Below are 26649 nucleotides of genomic sequence, written 5' to 3'. Positions count from 1 at the left end.
GAGAAAAAAGCTCAAAAGGTTCCGTTCGTTAACCCTAAAATTTAATTTCATATAATTCTTTTTCCTTTATATATTTATATATATACATACATACATATGTATATGTGTATTTTTTCAATACTATAGGAGTCTACTTGGTTTCACAATAAATTATTTAGTGAAAAGCTCGAGTGAAAAAAATGGGTTATTTTGAAAATAATTTTGGGCGAGGGGCCTCCGCTTTTTTATTGCACCGAGGTCTCTGGAGCTCTAAATCCGGCCCTAGCTACCAAACAATTTCCTTACAATTTAGACAGTTCTATTTGTTGGCTTTTTAAACCCACTTTCTATTTTCTTTGCTGTGTGAAATTCACCGCACTTATAAAATTTTAACAAAAATTTAGCAAACGTAGTAAAGTTACATGTTGGTTTATCTTAATCGAGAACTCGCTTTGTACGGATGGGAAGAAATCAATAGGTTCCGATTCGAAAACTAACAATTGGTATATTAACCAAGTCCTAGTTTGTTTTGAGGTTATTTTGAATCTTCTACCAATCGACCTTTTTATTAAATACATAGTTTCCTGCAGTGCTATTAGACTGAAGGAATCAAACAGCTGGTTGTCAAAACCTTACGGTCACAGCAACACAACCAAATTGATTCCCTCAGATATTATCTTGGTAGACACTGACTACTGCACTCCTACTTTGAGGGTTTTAAGGTTGTTTTCCCATCCAGAGAAGATTGGGAGGATGACATCGTGTCGATAGGTTTTGACACAACCATCTTTACTGACGGTTCAAAGATGGAGTGCGGAGTTGGTTCTGGGATCTTTTTTGAGTCCCTAAATGTAGCCAAATCCTTTAGGCTTCCTGACTTTGCTAGCGTTTTTCAGGCTGAACTGCTGGCAATAAGGGAGGCATGTAAGATACTTAAACAAAACCCAAACCAAAACCGAAATGCGGCTATCTTTACAGATAGTCAGGCAGCTGTCAAAGCCATTAACTCGGCCATATCCTCATCTAAATTGGTTCAGCAATGTCGCGATGAGCTTGCGAGCCTGAATATTAACCTCGGTGTCACCCTGATCTGGGTTCCTTGAACGGGCTGACGAGCTAGCCAGGCATGGATCGGCCCTTCATAGCTCACTTGCGGAAATAGTTAACATTCCTCTTAGTGCTATGAAGGGTAAAATCTTTTCTATCCACCAAACTGAATCAAACCGAAGGTGGAGCAATTTACCCAACTGCATTATATCTAGGAAGATATGGCCCACCTATAATAAAACCCATACAAACGATCTTCTATGCAGGCCAAGGCAAGACATAGCCAGGATTGTTGCGGTTTGTACCGGACATTGGCCTATAGGAGTTCATGCAGAGAAGTTGGGTATCTCTTACAACACCTTTTGCCGTAGTTATAGTGACCAAAGAGAAAGTGGTACCATAATCGATTTCCTCTGCAAATGTCCTGCTTTGGCAAACCCTAGAATGAAATACTTTGGAAAAGCATTCTTTCACGAACTTGATGAGTTATCTGAGACAAAGATTAGAGACCTAATCTTTTTTCTCAATGCGACAAAATGGCTCTAACATAATCGCTATGAAGCTTCTCTATCAATCCATCCCTTTCAATCAAAGGTCAAACGGGTTTTTGGTATCAAAACGGCGCACTACAGCGCTAATTGGACCTCAGGCTAGGTTGCCTTGAGATCGCCATTTCTACCTACCTACCTTGTTTTGAGGTTTTGCTTTAGAACGAGTTATTTAAGTCAGATAAGTTTAGGATTTCAAACGACTCAAACTTCTGCAATTATACCAATTTTAAAACTTGCGTTACTTTGAGCTAGGTTTCTCCCCACCTACAGTTTCGGTAGTTTTAAGCGAAGTTTTTAATTTCCTTGGAGCAAGAATCTGCCCAGTTTAGATCAATGCAGATATTTCCACTAATGAAAAGCAAGAAGCGAGAAACTATTTTGTTCAAAGAGCAGGCTTACCAGGGATAGGTGGATCAGTAGACGGAACTCACATTGGTATCATAGCTCCTGCTCAGTTACAACACCAATATTTAAACAGAAAAGGTTTTTACAGTTTAAATATGATGTTGGCAAAGTACTTCAAAAATGAATCTTGATGTTTAGGTAAACCTTTTTCTTTTTAAGGCTTGTGACAATAATGGAGTAATAAAATTTATTGATTCTAGATATCCTGGTTCTACGCATGACTCGTTTGTGTGGAATCATAGTGCGTTAAAGTATTTGTTGGAAAGGTGGTGGATAAATGGAGAGCGGTCAAGATAGTCACTCTTTACCCTCTCATAAAGAAGGTCCCAATGCGTAAAGGCTAAACGAACCCCAATATTGAGCTTGGTTTTTGTTTTTGGATGATCCAAACGTCCGGAAACCTTTGGCAATTTCGGGGTTTGCCTCCATTAGTTCCGCCAACTTTGAGAACTAGGCGTTGTTGGTTCTTTTAATGCTATACCAATTAAAGTTGTAGTTAATTTATTTGTTTTTACCTTGGTCGATTTTCAACAAAAAATCTAGACAACTACATACTTCGAATTAAAAAAAAACTGCAATTTTTTCAAAGTCACTAAGAATTACAGTTCGACCGATTATGACAGATAAAGGCGAGCATTCGCCAATTGTAATAGAACGACATTACGATACGCCAAATTTTTGAAGTTTAAGGCGAACGTCAACTTGGCGAATCGAAAACAGTAATGCGAAAAAGTCACATTCGCTTATTTTTTTAGGCGACTCGCGAGTGATAATACGGCCCTTAATGGCATTTTTCCGAAAAAACTTCATAAAAAATACCTGTTAACCTGCGTCACATGATAGGAAGAAGATCTAAATCTACCTGTAGCACCCTTTAAAGTAAAGCAAATAAAAAAAAAATCGTATGTTTTAAGTAAATACTGGGGTGGAATCGGCTGAGGTGATTGTTGATAAATGACAATCAAAATTATCGAATTTGATCTACGTAAGGTGATAGTCAAATTGATACCTAAAAAGCTGACACAAACAAATGTGATAGTCATTTTCAAACAAATATGTTTATTCTGAATAGGGCTACCAGACGCTTCACTTTGTTTAAAAAAAAAACATTCCTGTGACCGAACGAAGCTTACTACATTTTGAAAAAAGCAGGAGAAGTAAAAATTTTATTCAAAATCAGTCAATTTGATACTTTTATTTAGATATTTTATAAGAATCAATTTCAAATTTCACCAAGGCAACAACGAATTTTGACAATTTGCATCTTAAATTGTTCAATCGAATTGAATTGAGTTGAATCATCTTACACAGACGGATTGAAAACGGTAGTCAATTCGACTATCAAAAAAATGATAGTCAACTATCACCTTCCACCCCTGGTTTAATTGAATGGAATAAAATAATTTTTAGTAATGTGTGCAGCACTCGCATTTTTTAATTACTTCTAGTAACCTGTGCTGTATGGATTTATAGAGTGCTGTCAGATAATTGAGCGAAATTTGGGCCCAGGACCGTTTAATGTATTTTGGTATTACCGTCTTTCTTCGTAGACTTTTCTTGAAAGCCATTCCCACACGTTTTTCATAATGTTCAGGTCAGCAGAATATGGGGGGCATGGTAATAGGTTCACATTTTGCCCCTGCATCCAGGCTTTTGTTGTTCGTGCTTTATATTGCTGGAAAGTCCATCCTTGTCCACCAAATAATACAGAAAACTGCGGAAAAACTCGTTCCAGAACCGATTTGTAAGTGATTGCCGTCATTTTAGAGCTTTAAAAAACCCAGCTCCACAGTCCCGTAATAGGTGATTGCTCCTCATACCATCAGACTGCCTCCTTTGATGTGCCGTTTTTCAAGATAGATTTCCTTCTTTCTTAAATCAGCTATATCCATCAGGTTCGTACAAATTAAATTTGTTTTCTATTGTTCTATGTGTTTGACCAATTCTTTTTTAATACTTGTTTATTATGTTTTATTAGGCTCTTTTGGTCTTTTTGTTTTTGGAATGCGAATAAATAAAAAACTTTATTCCATTCTTTTACCCAACGTTTCGTAAGAATTCCTTACTTATTCAGGGGATTTATGTTCTTTTTTCAATACTTGTATTAAATCACATCATAACTGTTAAAAACTCCGTATTGCATCCTCCCGACAGCACTGACACAAATTTAAAATAAATAACAAATACAATATAAAATAAAACAAGCAAAAAAATAAATTATTAAAATAGACGAGAAAGACATTTATATCACAGCTTAATTTTCAGGTACTTGATGTTTTTGATTTGATTTGTTTTCATCGGAAAAGACAAAGGTTTTGCCAAGCTCCGATTCCATCTGATGTGATTTGTTGCAAAATCAAGGTGTTAGCTCTTGCGTACAGCATTTGATTGTTTTTTTTTTATTTTTTTTTTGTCGAATATGGTCTGCCATCTACATAAACCGAGCAACTGTCGAACTACTACTTTATCAACTAAATCTATTTTTTTTGCAATATAAACTTAATACAAAGCTCATCTAGATCCAATTCACATTTGGGTTTTTACCAAAAAACCTAAGGGTTTGAAAAATATCTTAAAATTAAAAACGAACAAAGCTTGTACCTATTTATGTGACACGAATTATTATTTCCGCTAGTGTTTAACGAATTGAAATAAGTAAATAAAATAAACAAATTTATGTGGAACAAATCTTAACCTGTACTAAAAATAGTTTAGTTTAGTTTATTTCATCAATCAATCTGAGATTAACATTCTCTTTTAGATTACATAAATATAAATAAAAATAACGAAAAAATAGTAACTTAGAGATATAATAAATATTTAAAAAGGTACAGAAAACATAAATTTGACATATGTATATATCACAATAATTAATGAAATAACAAAATTAACATTACATGTTTTTTAAAAGTTTCTCGTGAACTGTGCATACAAATATCTATCTTTTCAATTACAGCATTAGTTTCTCTGATGCAACGCATAATCGGTACATTTCTACCATAATTACTTCTAGAAAAAGTCTCCCTTAAATGACAACCTATACGAAGGCCTCTACTGGGAAAATAAAATTGTATTTGCTCTAGCAAGTAAGGACACATGATATGACTACTTACTATATCCTTTATCATCATAATAGAAAAATACTTTCTTCTGACCTCAAGCGTTTGCATACCAAAAAGCAAACATCTCACATTATATGCGGGCATAATAATGTTAAAATTTAGCTTAAAAAACAATATCTTGTGAAACTTCTCTGAATTCTTTCAATTCTCAATGAATGATTTGCATAGTACGGATTCCAAACCACACAACAGTATTCCAGGGTAGATCTCACAAAAGCCATATAAAGAGATTTAAGAGCATATGAATTGGAGAATTCTCTAGTGTTCCTTTTTAGAAAACCCAACATTTTATAAGCTTTATTAACTATATAGTCAATGTGACTACTAAATGTGAACTTCCTATCAAATATGACTCCTAAATCCTTCTTTTCAGTTACTTTATCTAATGTTATATTATTTAAAGTGTAATCAAATACTATTGGTGCGACTTTCCTTGAGCATATAAAGCTTCGACATTTGGCTACATTTAAGAAAAGAAGATTTTTATTGCACCATGATGCAAGTTCACATAAATCTTCTTGCAATAAATAACAATCATTTATAGAATGATAGTTCTGAATATTTTTACGTCGTCAGCATATAATAAATACCTGGAAAACTGGAAAATGTCAGGAATATCATTCATAAACAAATTAAAGAACAAAGGACCAATGTGACTTCCTTGAGGGACGCCCGAGGTTACTTTTATGCACTTAGAAACATATATGTGTATCTTAACGAATTGGGTTCGATCTGTAAGTTACGAACGTATCCATTCTAAAAGTATGGAGTGGATACCAAGTTTGAACAATTTGTATAATAATATTTCATGGTTAACTCTATCAAATGCTTTGGCAAAGTCAGTAAAGATGATGTCGGTCTGGAAACCACTTTTAAATCCACTAACAACTAAATCACACAAAATAGTTAGATTTGTAGCTGTAGATCTGCCGGAAACAAATCCATGCTGAGAATCAGATACCATTTGTTTAGTAAGAAAAGTAGGCTTATCACATACAATTTTTTCAAAAAATTTAGGAATAATAGATAACTTACATATTGGTCGGTAATTACATATTTTTTGCTTTGCTCCAGACTTAAAAATCGGAGATATGTACGATGTTTTCCACTCATTTAAAAATTCGCCTGTCTTCAAAGACTTATTAAAAATAAGCAACAAGGGTAACGTGAAGGACGTTGCACATTTTTTGATTATCTTGGGAGATATACAATCTGGACCAAGTCCTTTGTTTTCATCAATCCCATTTAACGCTTCAAGTAAATCTGATTTTTCTAACTGAATAATTCCTATATCAACTATATTAGATGGAGTAAATTCAGGAACCTCGTTAGAAGACGTAACTACGTAAACAGAATCAAAAAAATTTGCAAAAAGATTGCAGATTGTTTGCAAATCACTAGATATAGAACCCGAAAACTCCATACAATTTGGTAAACCACTAAATTTTCTTTTGGAGTTAATAAAATTCCAAAAGCTTTTGCTGTCCTTCCTTTGGATTCAGCTGTTGAAACATATTTACCATACAAAAATTTATTTAACACATCAAAAGAGTTTTCGATTACAATATAGTTCTGTCTGAAAACCAAATTATTTTTGTCTTTTTTGTATCGTTTATATGCTTTATTTTTGAGCTTAGAAAGTCTGTCATTATACCATGGTGGGTTGGAATTCTTTCTACTTATTTTTTTCGGAATAAAACTTTCAGATTCTTGTTTTAAATAAGTTTTAAAAGATACGAACGCTTGGGTCAGATTTTGGCTTTCTATTATGGACTCCCACGGTAATGCATTTAAAAATAAATTCATTGCATCGAAATTACCATGCTTATAATCAAAAAAATAGTCAATATCATTAGTGGTTTGAAAATAGGCTAAGAGCTTACAATCTATGACTAGGCTAATATGATGCTGAGAATTTTGAACCACCCACCGGTGAAAGAGCTTTGTCAACGCTCACTTCTAGCTCATTATCAACAAATACTAAATCTAATATGCGATTCAATAAATTAGGAACATTATTTTTTTGCAATAAATTAAACTGGCTGTAAAAATCTATTACAGAACTCTCAATTTCAGTTTTAACGTTAAAAGGAATTAAACATTTATCTTCAGCATCAAATTTCCAATTTACATCACTGATATTATAATCGCCCAAACAAATTATGTGATCAGATGGATTTAAGGAATTAAACAAATTACGACAATTTTCAATGTGAATATTATATAAATCTAATGGGCTTCCGGGTAGAATGTAGCTAGCGGTTATATATAAATATACATTTTTTCTAAGATGTACTATAACAATTAATTGATCAATATCGAAACAAGTGTTGTTAATGCTTGAGTACAATTCAATTTGGTTCGAAATAAAATTAGTTTGAATGGCGATAATAATTCCACCGCCTCTATTAAGACCAGTTTTCGTTGAACAACGATCTTTCCTATATACAGCATATTGATTACAATTAAAAAGTTCTGTTGTATGATGGCTATCATTAAGCCAGGTTTCAATCAAAACTATTATATGATAATTACAAGTAGCAAAATATAAAAATAAATTATTTAATTTAGTTTTTACTCCACCAACATTTTGATAATAAATATTAAAATCACCAAAACTAAGTAATTCTTAGCTTCAGCAGCAACATCTACGGCGACATCCACGGCAGCATCGTCAGCAACAGAAACTACTCTTGACCGTAATTCATTGGCAATAATAACATCAGCCAGGAGATCATCTATAACATCAACTTTAACTTCGTCGATAGTTATATCATTATCCACAGCATCAAAATTATTTATATCTTCATCATCAGCATTCACATCATCAGAGACAACAACAAAGTCATCTAAAATTTCAACATCACTAGCAACAATATCAGCAGCAACAACATCAGCAGCAACAACATCATCAGCAACAACAACATCAGCAATAACAACACCAGCAAGAGCAATACCTAGGTCGTTTGAGTTCTTTCCGGTGGTGGATCGTTTTTTGGCTTGTAATTAAATGGGCGAATACTAATACCCTTAGGCCAGAGCTCAGAGTTGTATATCAAATGCACATATTCCAGAGGAGTACCAATTTTAAAATTGATAAATTTTAACTTTTTCATATCTTCATTCGACGCCATTAGCTTATAACATGGAAAAAGATAGGCATCGAGTTTAGTTTTAGATTGAATATAATCGGTGATATTTTCAGTTGATGTTTCCTTTCTGAAACTGGATAAATGAAACCACCTCATTTTACTAAAAACATTTTTTTTTAAGATGTCCGCATCTATATTTGCACCTGACTTAAAACTGGGTCTGTTAGCAGAATATTGAATTCGAACATTTTCAGTTTTAGAGCCGTCAACACAAGCAGAAGTCAAACCATGAGCATTAATATTAGCAACACCTTTGTTGTCGTCACCGTCGACATCGGCATCATCGTCGGGGGCTTTCACAGATTCATCAACATCAAAACAAACATTATTAGCATTTCTTTTACTAAGAGGATCCTCAATTTCAATTTCAAATGCAGTACCCAAACCCACATTCGTTGCTGTCATCTCACTCGCACCAACAGCATTATTCCGATTGACGGGAGAGGAAGTGGAACCTATGTCTAAGCTATTTCTTAAAAGAGAAATGGAATTAGAATGCACTCCCACGAGAGCAGCAGAGCATGCAGCAGCGTCGTCACCGTCATTTTTTTGCACAAAACCTTCTTCTTTTTGCACCTCTTCTTTGGAGATGGAAATTTTCGATGATGAAGCAGGCAGTGCGGAAGGTAGTTGTTTTTGTGGTTTTTTGTTACTTGGAATTTTCGATGAAGTTTTTGGGGAGGGCGAGGGATTTATATTAGTTATTGAGAGTCGATTAGTTGCGGGAGAAGAGTGGAATTTGGTTTATAAATATAAAAATTAATTTCAATTTTGAACATTACTAACGTATATTTATTTATGTATGAGCTATATTTATGAGGTGAAATTCTTGTTTATTATTACACACAACAGTTACATTTTTAAATATAAGAAAATTATAATAACAATTGTACTCAAACCAAAATATACATAGGTTACCAGAAAAAAACACGCACGACATTTTAAGACGGCTGCTTTTTCATAATGTTACCATTAGATTTTTGAGTGAAATTAAATTTTTTAAATGTTTCATTATATTCATTTGGTATTTATAATTCATATCAATATTAAAAAGTTTATTTTTTGTATGCAAATGTAAGAATTGTTGTATTTTCATAAAAAATAATTGCTCTCATGAATTAACTATTAATCGACTTTTTTGTTCGTGGCATGAAATTTATTGTCATATTTTTTTCAGTGTATAAGTGCAATATTATTTAAACAGTTTAATTACAACAATATTTTATATTGAATGCAATAATTGTTTATCGCTCTACTACACGGCAGGCAGCGGTGTTCTTAATTTAATAAAACATTTATTTAATGGCTTAATGCCCGTACAATAATAATTGTTTGCTTGTATTTATGTATTGAGAATGAGAACATTTAACATACTTATTTAATTAAACAAAAAATGGCATATAACACACATAAAACTCCATGCTTTATATTTCTCTTTTAAATGCTTTGCAAAGTTATTTCGTTTTAATAAATATAACACACGCATTTATGTAGGTATATTATTATGACTACACATATTTTGGGTGGATGACTTGTATGCTTTTCAATTTGGTGAAATAACAATTTTGTAATTGATTTAGTCTTTTTTCTGGCCAAGTAATGTTTCGGCTACACCTAAGAAATACACCATTTGGGCAATACCAAAGAGTGGTGCGATAACAATCACTCGACATAGGCCACCTTTGAAGAATGCAGTTGGTCCTTCGTGCTTGAGTGTTTTTCTGAAATTAAAATTTGTTTGCTTTAGCACAGCATATATTTGAAATTTTGCCTTAGCTTATACAACTTACGCAATACAATCACCAATTCCTTTGAATTCTTTCTCCCCTTCGGCTTTTTTCAAAGCCTGAAGGCGGGTTTTAATCACATCAAATGGATTAACAGCCAAAGCAGCCGTAGAACCAGCAGCACATCCAGATAAAAAGGAGCACCTACAAATGATACACATAATTTTAAAAATTTTAATGTACATTATTGTTGAATGTATAAATCATTTACCAAAAAACAGCATCTCCTGATCCATCGGCTTTTCTTGGTCCAAGATCGTTTAATGTTGCAAATAATGGGAAATAAACCATCGAAAAAGAAACATCTCGCAAACCAGTTGCACCGATTCCCTTATACAAACCAAATATACCCTTCTCTTTGATTAATTGGCCAGCAATTTGTGAAGCAGAGGTTTTGGGGATTGTTTTTCCAGCTAATTTGGCTTGAGATGCAACACGTCCAGCGTCTTGCATTTGAATTTTTAATAATTCCATTGGAGTGGTAACGATGATTTGGAAGGCACCAGCCAGCCCACCGGCCGCCATTTGATGAGTTAATGGAAGTTTACCATCAGCTTTGGTAAGGTGATAACGGAAAAAATCATTGGCAGCTAGTTTAATGGCTTTTTCTGGGGTAATTAACAGAATATTGACAGCAGAACCACGATACATGCCAAAGTATCCTTCAGCACGATATGTCTGGCGGAAGCAGTCAAACCTAAAATTTCGATTCATTGAAATATAGAATTTAAAGTAATAGCTAAATTTTAATAAATGTTTAAAAATGTAACTTAAGGCTCTATTTATAAACTTTATTTATTATTAATAAATAGGAATTTTACTTAAATATGTACTTAAATTATAAAAAAGGATAGTTTTAAAATTATGACTCTAATATGCAAAAAATCAGTTTACTTAACATCGCTTAAAAAATCATCTCTGCCGTAATATGCCCATCGTCAACAACCTGAAAGGTCCTTATCAGTATGGTTTTAGACCACAGTCGATCAAATATTCACATAACGGCAGAGCCTTTAAAAAACAACCCAAGAACATCAAATCGACACTCACCATCGCTTAATCGATTTCAAGGCCGCATATGACAGCATCCTTTTTTGGAATCCCTGCCAATCTTGTCCGTTTGTTCAGGATGGCCATGAAAAATTCGCGCTGCTCCATAAAGGTTGGAAACAACTTAACATAACCTTTCGATGTCAAAAAAGGTTTTACGTCATCACTTGAAGCACTATCTTTCAAAAGTCTGTCCAACTACTAGCATATGCTGAATCGGAAGAACTCAGCGTGGTATTAATGGGTCTTTTGCGACTATTGAGAAAACAAACAATATACTGTCATCAAAAAAGGACCTACAACACCGAACGTCTCGATCAAAACATCCCCATCAACAGACGTAATTTTGAAGTAGTTGAGCAGAATAACACCAGCGCTGAGATAAAACGAAACATTATTCTTCCTAACTGCTGTTTCTTTAGGCTAAGAAAGCAATTAAGTAATAAAGTCCTCAATCGAGCGGCCAAAATGTCGCTATACAAGCGGTTGAAAGCAAATTGGGTCGTTTCGAGAGAAACGTTTTTGGCGTGATCTTCGGTCCCGTGTGCATTGAAGGTGAGTGGAAGAGAAGATGAACCGACGAGTTGTACGGGCTGCACAGCGCCGTTGACGTGATCTGGAGATTAGGTTAGGTTAAAGTGGCTGTCCAGAATGGAAACGGACACACTCAGGCTAGTTTAATGGCCCATTTTGATACCACATGAAAATCTTAGGTAATTCCTGCGTTTTCGAGCCAGGGCAGGGCATGTTCAGAGAATATGAAGAACTGTTTCTTCCTCGTCTAGTCGCGTGGCATGCTTTCCTATTGGACAGCGTCCGGTTATGACACCTATTATCGAGCTTATATGTGATCCGCTTAGAGACAGCAAGCACCTTGAACGTTTTAAATCCAGTGTTGGCCAGATGTTTTTTGTGACTTGACATGTGGTGATGTTGTTCCACCTGGTGCCTGCCTTCCTCACAGCGTTTTGCTTTAACAACAGTTTACAAGTAGCGATCTGCCTTACAGTTACCTGGAATGTCTTTATGGCCCGGCACCCAGCAAAGGTGAATATTAAACTGTTGTGCCATCTCCATTAGAGATGATCGACAGTTATGGACTGTTATAAAGACAGAGTCCAGGGATTTGATAGCGGCCTGACTATCTGAGAAAATACGGATATCAGATGTTGATATCACGTTTTCTTTAAGCCAAGACAAGACTTCTTTTATCGCCTGGAACACGCTACAATGATTGGGAAGGCAGAATGAGAGACTCAATTTCAGCCGTTCAGAGTACACACCGCCACCAACCCCTTCTTTTGTTTTTGACCCATCTGTATAGAAATGGATTGACTCATCTTCCAGGAATGCCCTATCCTCACAAAAAGATCTGGGAGGTATAGAAATCTAGAAGTTTCTGTCGAATTGCAGTTGGGAGATGGTGTAGTCTGTATGCTGTCCACACCGATCAGCCCAAAGTATTAGTCTGTCCAAGGCCTTTTGTAAGAGTACTTTTAGGTTGTTAAGATATGCATAGGCAATCACTCTGAAGCCCTCCGCATCCAGACTAGTTATGATTTCATTCACCACTAGGTTATAGAGGAGAGGGGATAGAACACCACCTTGCTGTGTCCCTCTACTAACGAATCGTCTACCAGAAGAGAGAAGAGAAGAACTCTCTACATTTAGAGATGTTAGTGCAGATAAGATTGCAGATGTGTCCACGTTGTTAAAACCATCTTCAATGTGAAGGAAAGCAACCATAGTGAACTCTCTATGGTGGAGGGAATATTCGACGGTGCCTTAACAGTAGGCATGTTGAGACGAAGACAGAAGTCTTGTATCAACATTTGCTCTTAAATGGATATCAATCAATCTTTCCAAGGTCTTAAGAAGTAATAATGATAGACTTTTAGACCGTTGAGATTTAGGATTGACTTGCGAGCATCTACCTGATTTGGATATAAAAACAAAATTAACTTCTCTCCGAGCCGATGGAACTTGGAACGTGATCTGGATATCCTACAGAAAATTTGCTAACACATTATCCGTTGCAATGTTATTAAAGTTTCAGACAGCAAAATTAATAACAATAAAGAGATGAACAACAACAACAACAAAATAAAGAACACTTGATTAATCATTATTCATTATAGGACGATCCTTGATATTGAAAATATACCAATTTTAAATGACGTTGCTTAGCAATTTCATAATTTGGCAATGCATTTAAAACCTGTATAAATGATCCGTTACAGTGATATTCCAGCTTCAGGGATTAGGTACCGTAGCCCCAAAGTAAATATCCCCAACACGAAATCCCCAACTCTAAAATCTCCTTATCCAAAAACCTCAAAACCACATTTTTAAGCACAAAATCATCATATTTCGAGTATATCTAAGAAATTATGTTTGGCGCCAATCATATGTTTCATATGATGTTCAAATGGTAGACATGTGCATTCAAGAGGACACAAGCGTCCACAGGTTTTTCTCAAAACCCACCTCTGTCTATCAACTCCTACTCTCACCTCCCCGCGGTGAACATCGGGTGCCTAGTACCTCAACTGGAGATTGGGTTCCAACCCCAGTGGAAAGTTGTTGGGGGCAGCAAACGAGAGAGGGGGGGAGAGGTGTTTCCACTAAGGCACCTCTCCTTATCCAGGCGGCAGCGGACGAATTCTCGAGATAGAATCAACGGTGGCGTCTACAGTTCCAGTAAGGTCGAACTACTTAGTGAACACCTTATAGGGCTTCTTCGACATATTCGGAGCCCAGGCCTATAAGGAGCGGTTCATCCGGCTCCCCTTCCTTGGAGTTATACTAAGGATCTGGCCCTCCAGGTTGGGGGTTGTGCCGTCGGGGTGACTTCCAGGCCACGTAAAAACATCATAGTTTCGAAGCAACAACAAGCCTCGGATACGGACGGATTCACTGTTGACAACCCACGCAAACGAAATAAGGACAACGAACTTCCGATATGTACGTGGAATGTTAGGTCCCTTAACAGACCACGTGCAGCCGAACAATTAGCGGAAGCCCTAAACTGCTGCAAGGCAGATATTACAGCCATCCAAGAAGTGCGATGGGATGGACCGGGTAAACGCAAACTAAAAGACTGCGATATCTACTACGGCGACTGCTACCGAGAACAAAGACAGCGTCTACTTGGGTGTGGATTTGTTGTTGGAACTAGGCTCAGGCAAAAAGTCTTGAGTTTCAACAGTGTGAGCGAGCGCATCACGACAATCCGCATCAAGGCTAAATTCGCCAACATAAGCCTAATATGCGCGCATGCCCCAACAGAGGAGAAAGATGAAGACACCAAAGATATGTTCTTCGAGCTCTGGGACAAGACATATGAGCAGTGCCCTGGCTATGACATTAAAATTGTCTTAGGAGATTTTAATGCCAAGCTAGGAAGAGAAGACATCTTTGGTGGCATAATCGGGAGATACAGCCTGCACGACACTACCTCCGACAACGGATTCAGGCTGGTCGATTTCGCTGCGGGGCGAGACGTTCTGGTAGCTAGTACGCAATTCACGCATCTTAATATCCACAAGGGGACATGGAAATCTCCTGATCAATCAACCGTCAACCAGATTGACCACATTGCGATCGACGCACGACACTTCTCCAGTATCCAGGATATCCGAACATTCCGAGAGGCCAACATTGACTCGGACCACTACCTCGTAGTAGCCAAGGTACGGCTACGGATATCCCGATCCAAGCCAAAACAAGGAAGTACTGTGAGAAGATTCGACGTTAGACGGCTACAATCGCAAGAGACTGCCATGTCCTTTTCCGATCGAGTCTCTAATAACCTCCTAAGGAATCCTATGCTTCCTGCATTAAGCATTGAAAACCAGTGGCAACATTGCCTTGCAGCCATCAGAGATGCCGCCTCTGAAGTGCTAGGTTTCACACGACCACCACAGCGAAACCCCTGGTTTGACGACGAATGCCGGCAAGCTCACGCAGCGAAACAAGAGGCATACAAAACGGCGCTGCACAAAAGGACGAGAGCTGCTCGCGAGCTCTACGAGCAGAAGAGGAGAGAGGAACACCGGCTTCTTAGACGGAAAAAAAGAGAGCATGAGAAGCGCGCGATCGAGGAGATAGAGGGATGTCACAACAGGAATGAGGTTCGTAAATTTTACCAAAAGGTAAAAAAAACCTCCCAAGGATACCAACCACGAACCGAAGCCTGTAAAGACGATCAAGGGAACATCGTAGTAGAACCACAGTCGATGCTGAGAATATGGAAAGATCACTTCTCCAAATTATATAACGGCGATGACGAACCGAATTCCGCTGTAAGGGAGATAGAACCACTCAACCTCGGCGACGCAGATCAACAATTCCGCCCACCCGACCTTGACGAAGTGAAGATAGCTATATCTAAACTTAAGTCAAACAAAGCTGCTGGAGCTGACGGCATCACCGCCGAACTATACAAAGCAGCAGGCGATGACTTGGTAGGGAGCATGCACCAACTCATCTGCAAAATTTGGTCGGAAGAAAGCATGCCCGATGAGTGGAATCTCAGCATAGTGTGCCCGATACATAAGAAAGGAGACCCTCTAAACTGCGCCAACTACAGAGGCATCAGTCTCCTTAACATTGCGTATAAGATCCTCTCTGCCGAGTATATCTAAGAAATTATGTTTGGCGCCAATCATATGTTTCATATGATGTTCAAATGGTAGACATGTGCATTCAAGAGGACACAAGCGTCCACAGGTTTTTCTCAAAACCCACCTCTGTCTATCAACTCCTACTCTCACCTCCCCGCGGTGAACACCGGGTGCCTAGTACCTCAACTGGAGATTGGGTTCCAACCCCAGTGGAAAGTTGTTGGGGGCAGCAAACGAGAGAGGGGGGGAGAGGTGTTTCCACTAAGGCACCTCTCCTTATCCAGGCGGCAGCGGACGAATTCTCGAGATAGAATCAACGGTGGCGTCTACAGTTCCAGTAAGGTCGAACTACTTAGTGAACACCTTATAGGGCTTCTTCGACATATTCGGAGCCCAGGCCTATAAGGAGCGGTTCATCCGGCTCCCCTTCCTTGGAGTTATACTAAGGATCTGGCCCTCCAGGTTGGGGGTTGTGCCGTCGGGGTGACTTCCAGGCCACGTAAAAACATCATAGTTTCGAAGCAACAACAAGCCTCGGATACGGACGGATTCACTGTTGACAACCCACGCAAACGAAATAAGGACAACGAACTTCCGATATGTACGTGGAATGTTAGGTCCCTTAACAGACCACGTGCAGCCGAACAATTAGCGGAAGCCCTAAACTGCTGCAAGGCAGATATTACAGCCATCCAAGAAGTGCGATGGGATGGACCGGGTAAACGCAAACTAAAAGACTGCGATATCTACTACGGCGACTGCTACCGAGAACAAAGACAGCGTCTATTTGGGTGTGGATTTGTTGTTGGAACTAGGCTCAGGCAAAAAGTCTTGAGTTTCAACAGTGTGAGCGAGCGCATCACGACAATCCGCATCAAGGCTAAATTCGCCAACATAAGCCTAATATGCGCGCATGCCCCAACAGAGGAGAAAGATGAAGACACCAAAGATATGTTCTTCGAGCTCTGGGACAAGACATATGAGCAGTGCCCTGGCTATGACATTAAAATTGTCTTAGGAGATTTTAATGCCAAGCTAGGAAGAGAAGACATCTTTGGTGGCATAATCGGGAGATACAGCCTGCACGACACTACCTCCGACAACGGATTCAGGCTTGTCGATTTCGCTGCGGGGCGAGACGTTCTGGTAGCTAGTACGCAGTTCACGCATCTTAATATCCACAAGGGGACATGGAAATCTCCTGATCAATCAACCGTCAACCAGATTGACCACATTGCGATCGACGCACGACACTTCTCCAGTATCCAGGATATCCGAACATTCCGAGAGGCCAACATTGACTCGGACCACTACCTCGTAGTAGCCAAGGTACGGCTACGGATATCCCGATCCAAGCCAAAACAAGGAAGTACTGTGAGAAGATTCGACGTTAGACGGCTACAATCGCAAGAGACTGCCATGTCCTTTTCCGATCGAGTCTCTAATAACCTCCTAAGGAGTCCTATGCTTCCTGCATTAAGCATTGAAAACCAGTGGCAACATTGCCTTGCAGCCATCAGAGATGCCGCCTCTGAAGTGCTAGGTTTCACACGACCACCACAGCGAAACCCCTGGTTTGACGACGAATGCCGGCAAGCTCACGCAGCGAAACAAGAGGCATACAAAACGGCGCTGCACAAAAGGACGAGAGCTGCTCGCGAGCTCTACGAGCAGAAGAGGAGAGAGGAACACCGGCTTCTTAGACGGAAAAAAAGAGAGCATGAGAAGCGCGCGATCGAGGAGATAGAGGGATGTCACAACAGGAATGAGGTTCGTAAATTTTACCAAAAGGTAAAAAAAACCTCCCAAGGATACCAACCACGAACCGAAGCCTGTAAAGACGATCAAGGGAACATCGTAGTAGAACCACAGTCGATGCTGAGAATATGGAAAGATCACTTCTCCAAATTATATAACGGCGATGACGAACCGAATTCCGCTGTAAGGGAGATAGAACCACTCAACCTCGGCGACGCAGATCAACAATTCCGCCCACCCGACCTTGACGAAGTGAAGATAGCTATATCTAAACTTAAGTCAAACAAAGCTGCTGGAGCTGACGGCATCACCGCCGAACTATACAAAGCAGCAGGCGATGACTCGGTAGGGAGCATGCACCAACTCATCTGCAAAATTTGGTCGGAAGAAAGCATGCCCGATGAGTGGAATCTCAGCATAGTGTGCCCGATACATAAGAAAGGAGACCCTCTAAACTGCGCCAACTACAGAGGCATCAGTCTCCTTAACATTGCGTATAAGATCCTCTCTGCCGAGTATATCTAAGAAATTATGTTTGGCGCCAATCATATGTTTCATATGATGTTCAAATGGTAGACATGTGCATTCAAGAGGACACAAGCGTCCACAGGTTTTTCTCAAAACCCACCTCTGTCTATCAACTCCTACTCTCACCTCCCCGCGGTGAACATCGGGTGCCTAGTACCTCAACTGGAGATTGGGTTCCAACCCCAGTGGAAAGTTGTTGGGGGCAGCAAACGAGAGAGGGGGGGAGAGGTGTTTCCACTAAGGCACCTCTCCTTATCCAGGCGGCAGCGGACGAATTCTCGAGATAGAATCAACGGTGGCGTCTACAGTTCCAGTAAGGTCGAACTACTTAGTGAACACCTTATAGGGCTTCTTCGACATATTCGGAGCCCAGGCCTATAAGGAGCGGTTCATCCGGCTCCCCTTCCTTGGAGTTATACTAAGGATCTGGCCCTCCAGGTTGGGGGTTGTGCCGTCGGGGTGACTTCCAGGCCACGTAAAAACATCATAGTTTCGAAGCAACAACAAGCCTCGGATACGGACGGATTCACTGTTGACAACCCACGCAAACGAAATAAGGACAACGAACTTCCGATATGTACGTGGAATGTTAGGTCCCTTAACAGACCACGTGCAGCCGAACAATTAGCGGAAGCCCTAAACTGCTGCAAGGCAGATATTACAGCCATCCAAGAAGTGCGATGGGATGGACCGGGTAAACGCAAACTAAAAGACTGCGATATCTACTACGGCGACTGCTACCGAGAACAAAGACAGCGTCTATTTGGGTGTGGATTTGTTGTTGGAACTAGGCTCAGGCAAAAAGTCTTGAGTTTCAACAGTGTGAGCGAGCGCATCACGACAATCCGCATCAAGGCTAAATTCGCCAACATAAGCCTAATATGCGCGCATGCCCCAACAGAGGAGAAAGATGAAGACACCAAAGATATGTTCTTCGAGCTCTGGGACAAGACATATGAGCAGTGCCCTGGCTATGACATTAAAATTGTCTTAGGAGATTTTAATGCCAAGCTAGGAAGAGAAGACATCTTTGGTGGCATAATCGGGAGATACAGCCTGCACGACACTACCTCCGACAACGGATTCAGGCTTGTCGATTTCGCTGCGGGGCGAGACGTTCTGGTAGCTAGTACGCAGTTCACGCATCTTAATATCCACAAGGGGACATGGAAATCTCCTGATCAATCAACCGTCAACCAGATTGACCACATTGCGATCGACGCACGACACTTCTCCAGTATCCAGGATATCCGAACATTCCGAGAGGCCAACATTGACTCGGACCACTACCTCGTAGTAGCCAAGGTACGGCTACGGATATCCCGATCCAAGCCAAAACAAGGAAGTACTGTGAGAAGATTCGACGTTAGACGGCTACAATCGCAAGAGACTGCCATGTCCTTTTCCGATCGAGTCTCTAATAACCTCCTAAGGAGTCCTATGCTTCCTGCATTAAGCATTGAAAACCAGTGGCAACATTGCCTTGCAGCCATCAGAGATGCCGCCTCTGAAGTGCTAGGTTTCACACGACCACCACAGCGAAACCCCTGGTTTGACGACGAATGCCGGCAAGCTCACGCAGCGAAACAAGAGGCATACAAAACGGCGCTGCACAAAAGGACGAGAGCTGCTCGCGAGCTCTACGAGCAGAAGAGGAGAGAGGAACACCGGCTTCTTAGACGGAAAAAAAGAGAGCATGAGAAGCGCGCGATCGAGGAGATAGAGGGATGTCACAACAGGAATGAGGTTCGTAAATTTTACCAAAAGGTAAAAAAAACCTCCCAAGGATACCAACCACGAACCGAAGCCTGTAAAGACGATCAAGGGAACATCGTAGTAGAACCACAGTCGATGCTGAGAATATGGAAAGATCACTTCTCCAAATTATATAACGGCGATGACGAACCGAATTCCGCTGTAAGGGAGATAGAACCACTCAACCTCGGCGACGCAGATCAACAATTCCGCCCACCCGACCTTGACGAAGTGAAGATAGCTATATCTAAACTTAAGTCAAACAAAGCTGCTGGAGCTGACGGCATCACCGCCGAACTATACAAAGCAGCAGGCGATGACTTGGTAGGGAGCATGCACCAACTCATCTGCAAAATTTGGTCGGAAGAAAGCATGCCCGATGAGTGGAATCTCAGCATAGTGTGCCCGATACATAAGAAAGGAGACCCTCTAAACTGCGCCAACTACAGAGGCATCAGTCTCCTTAACATTGCGTATAAGATCCTCTCTGCCGTATTATGTGAACGTCTGAAGCCATTCGTCAACAACCTGATTGGTCCTTATCAGTGTGGCTTCAGACCAGGAAAGTCCACTATCGACCAAATATTCACACTACGGCAGATCTTGGAAAAAACCCAGGAGCTTCAAATCGATACTCACCATCTCTTTATCGATTTCAAAGCCGCGTATGACAGCATCTATAGGGAAGAGCTCTACCGAGCAATGTCTAGTTTTGGCATCCCTGTCAAACTTATCCGTTTGTGCAGAATGACGATGGAGAATGCACGCTGCTCTATCAAGGTCGGAAAAGATCTTACCGATGCATTTGATGTCAAAAAAGGTTTTAGACAAGGCGATGCACTGTCACGCGACTTCTTCAACATCGTTCTGGAAAGAATTGTGCAAAACTCAACCGTCAACACTAGAGGCACAATCTTCCAAAGATCCATCCAATTACTCGGATACGCAGATGATATTGACATAATTGGAAGATCAAAGCGTGATGTCAGTGGAGCGTTTTTGAGCATTGCGACGGAAGCGAAGAAGATGGGTTTAGTGGTCAATGAGGGCAAGACCAAGTATATGCTGTCATCAAAAAAGGACACTGAACGACGACGTCTTGGACAAAACGTCACCATGGACAGCTATAACTTTGAGGTAGTTAAGGACTTTGTCTACCTAGGCACCGCTACTAATGCAGACTCTTGCAAATCGTTGCTTCTTTGGACTTAGAAGGCAATTGAGAAGTAAAGTCCTCTCTCGAGCATGTAAAATCACCATCTATAAGACACTCATCATCCCGGTTTTCATTTATGGCGCTGAGGCCTGGACCCTGTCAAAGAAAGATGAGAGCGTCTTAGGATGCTTCGAGAGAAAAATTCTTCGGGCGATTTTTGGTCCCGTACGCATAGATGGAGAATGGAGGAGAAGATATAACGACGAGCTGTATGGGCTGTACAGCGACACTGACCTAGTTAGCAGAATCAAAGTCCAACGGCTTAGATGGCTAGGTCATGTAGAGCGGATGGACATCAACGCTCCAGCCCGGAAGGTCTTCGAATCCAATCCCGAGGGACGGCGCAGTAGAGGAAGACCGCGACTCAGGTGGCGCACCCAGGTGGGAGAGGACCTCAACCAACTTGGCGTGCGAAACTGGAGACAGCTAGCTAGGGACCGAGCTGGCTGGAGACGCTTGTTGGTTGAGGCCCAGGTCCGCCCCGGACTGTAGCGCCACCTTAAGTAAGTAAGCCAATCATAATTTCTTAGATATATACGAAACATGGTGAATTTGTGCTTACGGTCTATAGAAAAGCAAAGTAGTGAAGTAGATTCTATACCTAAGTAAAGAACGAAAATGATTATGACTTTCCTCATCAGCAAGATCAGTTTCTGCATTTAACCTTGATAAACAGTTTAACGTTGTTGGTAAAATTATTTTTTTAAAAATGGTTACATGGTAGCAGACCCACATACAAATGATGAAAACCAACAGGCCTTGACAGAGTTTAAAAATTTTAGATTTGGGGCTTAGATTTGTGGATTATGTGCATGTGGATTTAGATCCTGGGGATTCTGTTTTTGGAGATTTTGTACTTGGGTATAACGAATTTGTGGATTTTTTTAAGTGTGGAGATTTTTGTTTAGAAATTTTGAACTTGGGCATTATGTCGTTATCCCAAGCTTCTGTATATGATAGAGCTTAAATGCTTCGAAACAAGGCTCATAAGAAGTACAGTTGTGTTCAAAAAAATAGGAGTGCCTGTTCTTTTTAGATTAAATCGTGACTCAAAAGTTGTATAATTTTTTTTAATTTATTATTTCTTTTGTACAAAATAGGTAATCCAGTCTTTTATTATTATGCTTAAAGACTACTTTGTTTAAAGCAAATAATTTAGTAACAACATGAATTTTATCAAAATAAAGCCAAAACGAATTGTTCAAAATAATAGGAGTACATAAAATAAAGTATAAAAAACTAAAAAAAATTTAATATTAAGATTTTTTTGTCAGTATTTTGTGGAAAATCGTTTGTTTTTTTATAATTGCTGCACATCAGCGTGGCATAGAGTTCACAAGGGCCTAACAACGCTCAACTGGAATTTGGTTTCATGTTTCCTCGACTGCGTCCCATAACTGCCTCGAATTCAAGAGTCTTAGTCGAGAAACACCCTTTTTCACATCCTGCGCTGGCCAGTCCATGACATCAACCCCATTGACCCGAAACCATTCCTTGGCAGACTAACTGGTGTGTTTCGGGTCGTTGTCTTGTTGAAATACCCATTTAACAGGCATATTCCAACTCGCATAAGGCATCACTGGACATTATTTCCACATAAACACGCTGGTCTATCATGCCAATGATTTGATGTATGAGGCCAACACCAGCATATGAGAAACTGCCCCATGCCATCACTTTAGCACCTCCATGCCTTACCGTTTTAATGGTGTACCGAGGCTTAAACTCGGAATTTTCTGGACGTCGGACGTATTGCCTAGAGCCAGTTCCACAGAATAAAACAATTTTGGTCTCGTCAGTCCACAAAGCAAGCATCGGCACTTTTCGTGGACTGCGAGGGGAAAGATTGTGTTCCAACAATCGCCTTCTTATTGTTACGCTACTTACTGCCAGTCCTAGATCTTCCTGGGTCATCTTAGAAGACGCAAAAGGAACCTTTCATCTGTAGCGAACAATACAACGATTGCCATTTTCACTCGTTTCTCGTTTCCATCCCCGGGTTTCGACTTTTTTTTTCATATTTTACAGCAATGGCGATCATTTGGTCAGAGCACCCCAACATCAACTTTATATCCTTATACGTTTTCCCTTCATTTCGCAACTTTTTTATGATTTCCCGTTTTTCGTCGGTGCAGTGCTTTCCTCGGCCCTGTTTATCTTTTTTAAGTTTTTCATTTTTTTTACGTACAATATAACTCACACTCCTATTATTTTGAATAGCCACATGGTAAAAAAAAACACTTGAGCAAATTTTGTAAAAGCACTCCTATTATTTTGAACACACCTGTATGTCCCTTGAAGATCGTGAAGTGGATGTTACCCTACTTGAAGAGTTTTAATCTCTCCACTTATTTATATGCCGAATATTTCATAAATATGGAAAGTTCTCCTAATTTTCACTTCAAAAGCTTTCGTAGATTCGTTAATACAAAAAGGAAATCTGTTAGGTATGGCTATACTAGAAATTTTACATATAAAAAAGATAACTTAGTAAGTATTTCAGAAATTTCTGACGCGTTTGTAACTTTAAGTCGTCTTTCGTTGACATGCCACAAAAGTAGATGAGAATTTCTTTTTTTTTGCGAAACTGTCCCAGATTAGCACTATTAATACTTTTGTCTTGAAAACAAAAGGTTAATTCAATAGTATCACGTCCCCTTCTTTTTGAAGCTCAAGTAAGTTCCCAGCCATATTGAAGAAGGCATTTATTACAAACCAGTCTTTAAAAAGGGTAACAAGTCCCACATTAGAAATTATCGACCAATCTCTAAACTGTATTGCATATTCAAGCCTTTTGAACTAGTTGTATGTGATAGTTTATATTTTGCCTGCAAAAATATTATGTATAATCAATAAAATAGTTTTATGCGAAAATGACCCGAAAATTATTACTAATTTACCTGCAGTTTTGCATAAGTGCCAAAAATACCCTAGAACTCGGTTAAAAATTCGACTGTATTTACACTGATTATCCTAAAGCTTTTGACTAACTATTTTCATGGTATCATCTTATTTGAGCTGAAGGCAATTGGGTTTAATCCTTAGTTCATCGGTTTCTTTCTTTCTTCATAATAGGTCTTATCAATTACGTTCAGAAGTTCTTTCTCTAATTCTTTTATTGCCAAATCAGGAGTTCCCCAGGGACGCCCCTAAGGACCACATCTTTTAATCTTAGCTATATATGATGTACCTCTTTGTGTAACAAAATTTTCTGAAAGACTTTTTCTAAATTTTATCTCATAAGATCTGTTTTCAAGGTATGATTTGATCCAATCTAAGAAAAATGGTGGTGTATACACAGTCAACTTCATAACCTTGTTCTAAAGCGTTTAAACATATGCATGAGAAAGTGAGGAGATTAGTAACGGTTGATCTTTTTTTTCACAAAACCATGTTGCTGTACGCAAATGAGATTTTTACTAAAAAATGCTACACTTTCACAAACAACTTGTTCAAACAATTTAGGAATGCAAGAAAGCTTTGCAATGGGCCTGTAGTTTGTTATATCCGCCTTTTTACCTTGCTTGAAAATTGGGGTTAGAAATGACTTCTTCCATATATATATATATACAGTGTTAAGCGAAATGTCGTCAAACTATATCAAGAGTCTGTATGATTCTTACCGGAACTAATTAACGAAATGATTAAAAGTAAATAAAAACTACCAAACTTAACAGAAACTTGTCGTATTTCAATTCAATGAAATCGTTCGCAAAGTATCAGAATTTGATCTTTGTTATACCCCTGGTCCAGATGGTGTACTTTCTTATATTTTGAAAAAATGAGCATCCTATTTACCCTATCCTCTTCATATTCTTTTTAATGAATCGCTCGAATCTTTAATTTTTCCTGAAATTTGGAAGAGCTCGTCCATAACACCGATACATAAAAAGGGTAGTAAAAATGAAATATAAAATTATCGTCCCATTGCAAAACTGTCTGTCATCCCTAAGTTATTTGAGTCCATTATTTGTAAAGTCATATAGTTCAATTGTAAGGCTATAATTTGTGACAGCCAACATGGTTTTGTTCAAAATAAGTCAACAGTTACTAACCTCTTTCCTTTCAGTTCATTTTGTTTAGATTCGTTTGAGAAGCGGAAACAAGTTGACTGTGTCTTCACAGACTTCAGTAAGGACGTTGATAAATTGTGCCATAAAATACTTCAAAACTTAAATCTCAAGGCTTTAACGATAAATTTGTTGGTTGGGTTTCGTCGTACTTATATAATAGATCATAAACGTAGTTTTTAGGAATGAACATACATCGGATTTGTATACCAACTCTGGCGTACCACAAGGTAGCTACTTAGGACCTTTACTGCTTATTTTGTACGTTAACGACTAACCTTCTATTATAAAACACTTATCTGTTTTAATTTACGCTGATGACATTAAAATTTTCAAATGTATCGACTCACTTGACGACTGTTTACTCTCCTACAAGATGATCTAAATAGTTTTCGCGAATGGTGTTATTATTATTATATATTTATTAAACAAGTAATAAAATGGGAGGAGGTTCTTTTTTGAGGAGGTGGAGGTGGGTGGCAGAGGTATGGCCAAGTCGGAGTCGGATGAAGTTTTTTATTTTTGATTTTTTGCAGTTTGTAAGGTATACAGGTTTTGATTTTGTTGGATTCACTCCTACATAGTGATGGTTGTATATTCTCCATTCATTTACTTGGGTGCTTACCAGTTTTCGTGTGAGGTTCTTCACAAGGTCGTTCTTGGTGTAAATATTATAGAGGTAGGTTGGTGACTTGCTTGCAAGGTTGGCGGCTTTATCAGCGAGCTCATTGCCACGGATGCCAACGTGTCCAGGGGTCCACATTAGTTTTATATGCTCGTTTGAATTTACTAATAAGGAGCGAATGTTGTTGATGAGATTGGTGGAGTTGTTGTTGGTATTTTTGACAGCTTTGATCGTAGAGAGACTGTCTGTACAAATAACCTGCTTGTTTTTTTCTTTTATAGCCTCTTGAATGGCAGTAAAAATGGCAAAGGCTTCAGCAGTTAAAATGGACGCGGTTTGTGGAAGTAATCCAAAAAGTGTCTTACTACCGTCTTCATTTGTGATTGCAAACGTTGTAGTTTCTGAAGATTTGGACCCATCGGTAAAAGTAAATTTCCAATTTTTGGACTTGAGCTCAGATGAAATCCTTAGGAAAATCTTGCGATATACCTCAACGTTTGTATGGGTTTTTCTTTGGGATGCGAGGTTCATTATAAAGGAGTTGGAGTCGATGAGCCAAGAAGGTTTTTAACAACTCTTGTTTAGGATATTCAGAGTTAGCAGATTGAAGTATGGTGAAAATGGCTGATGGTGTTTTGTAATTTCTTTTCCGGTTCAGTGTTAAGTTGACTTCTTTGTCGATTATCGAGTTCGACGAAAATATCAGTTTAGCATATAGTTTATATATGATTTTTTCTCCTCGCTCTTCAAAGGTAGGGAGGCCAGCCTCTGCCAGGATGTTTTTGATGGGAGTAGTGCGGAAGGCGCCAATACTACATCTTGCTGCTTGGTGGTAGATTGGTTTAATGATCATCAGTGTTGATTTCGGAGCGTTGCCATAAATAAAAATACCATAATCTATTTTACTTAATACTAGTTGTTTGGTTATATTACAAAGGGTATTTACATGTACGCTACTTTTCCTACTTGATAAATACTT

At 39.1% G+C, this 26649-nt stretch overlaps 1 protein-coding gene across 2 annotated transcripts in view; it reads right to left on the bottom strand.

The window, feature by feature from the left end:
• Positions 1 to 9019: 9019 nt before the first annotated feature.
• Positions 9020 to 26649, bottom strand: part of LOC129939740 (mitochondrial glutamate carrier 1-like) — a 38797-nt gene continuing 21167 nt past the window's right edge. For both annotated transcript variants that reach the window (XM_056047857.1, XM_056047856.1), the window contains exons 4-6: positions 10255 to 10740; positions 10047 to 10187; positions 9020 to 9977 (exon numbers count right to left, since the gene is read on the bottom strand). In XM_056047857.1, the coding sequence (XP_055903832.1) occupies positions 9833 to 9977; positions 10047 to 10187; positions 10255 to 10740 (772 nt within the window). In that variant the 3' untranslated portion in view covers positions 9020 to 9832. The remainder of the gene's footprint in view (positions 9978 to 10046; positions 10188 to 10254; positions 10741 to 26649) is intronic.

This window comes from Eupeodes corollae, chromosome 1 (genome assembly GCF_945859685.1).
Source record: "Eupeodes corollae chromosome 1, idEupCoro1.1, whole genome shotgun sequence".
Taxonomy (NCBI): domain Eukaryota; kingdom Metazoa; phylum Arthropoda; class Insecta; order Diptera; family Syrphidae; genus Eupeodes; species Eupeodes corollae.
This window is presented reverse-complemented; position numbering and strand designations above follow the sequence as displayed.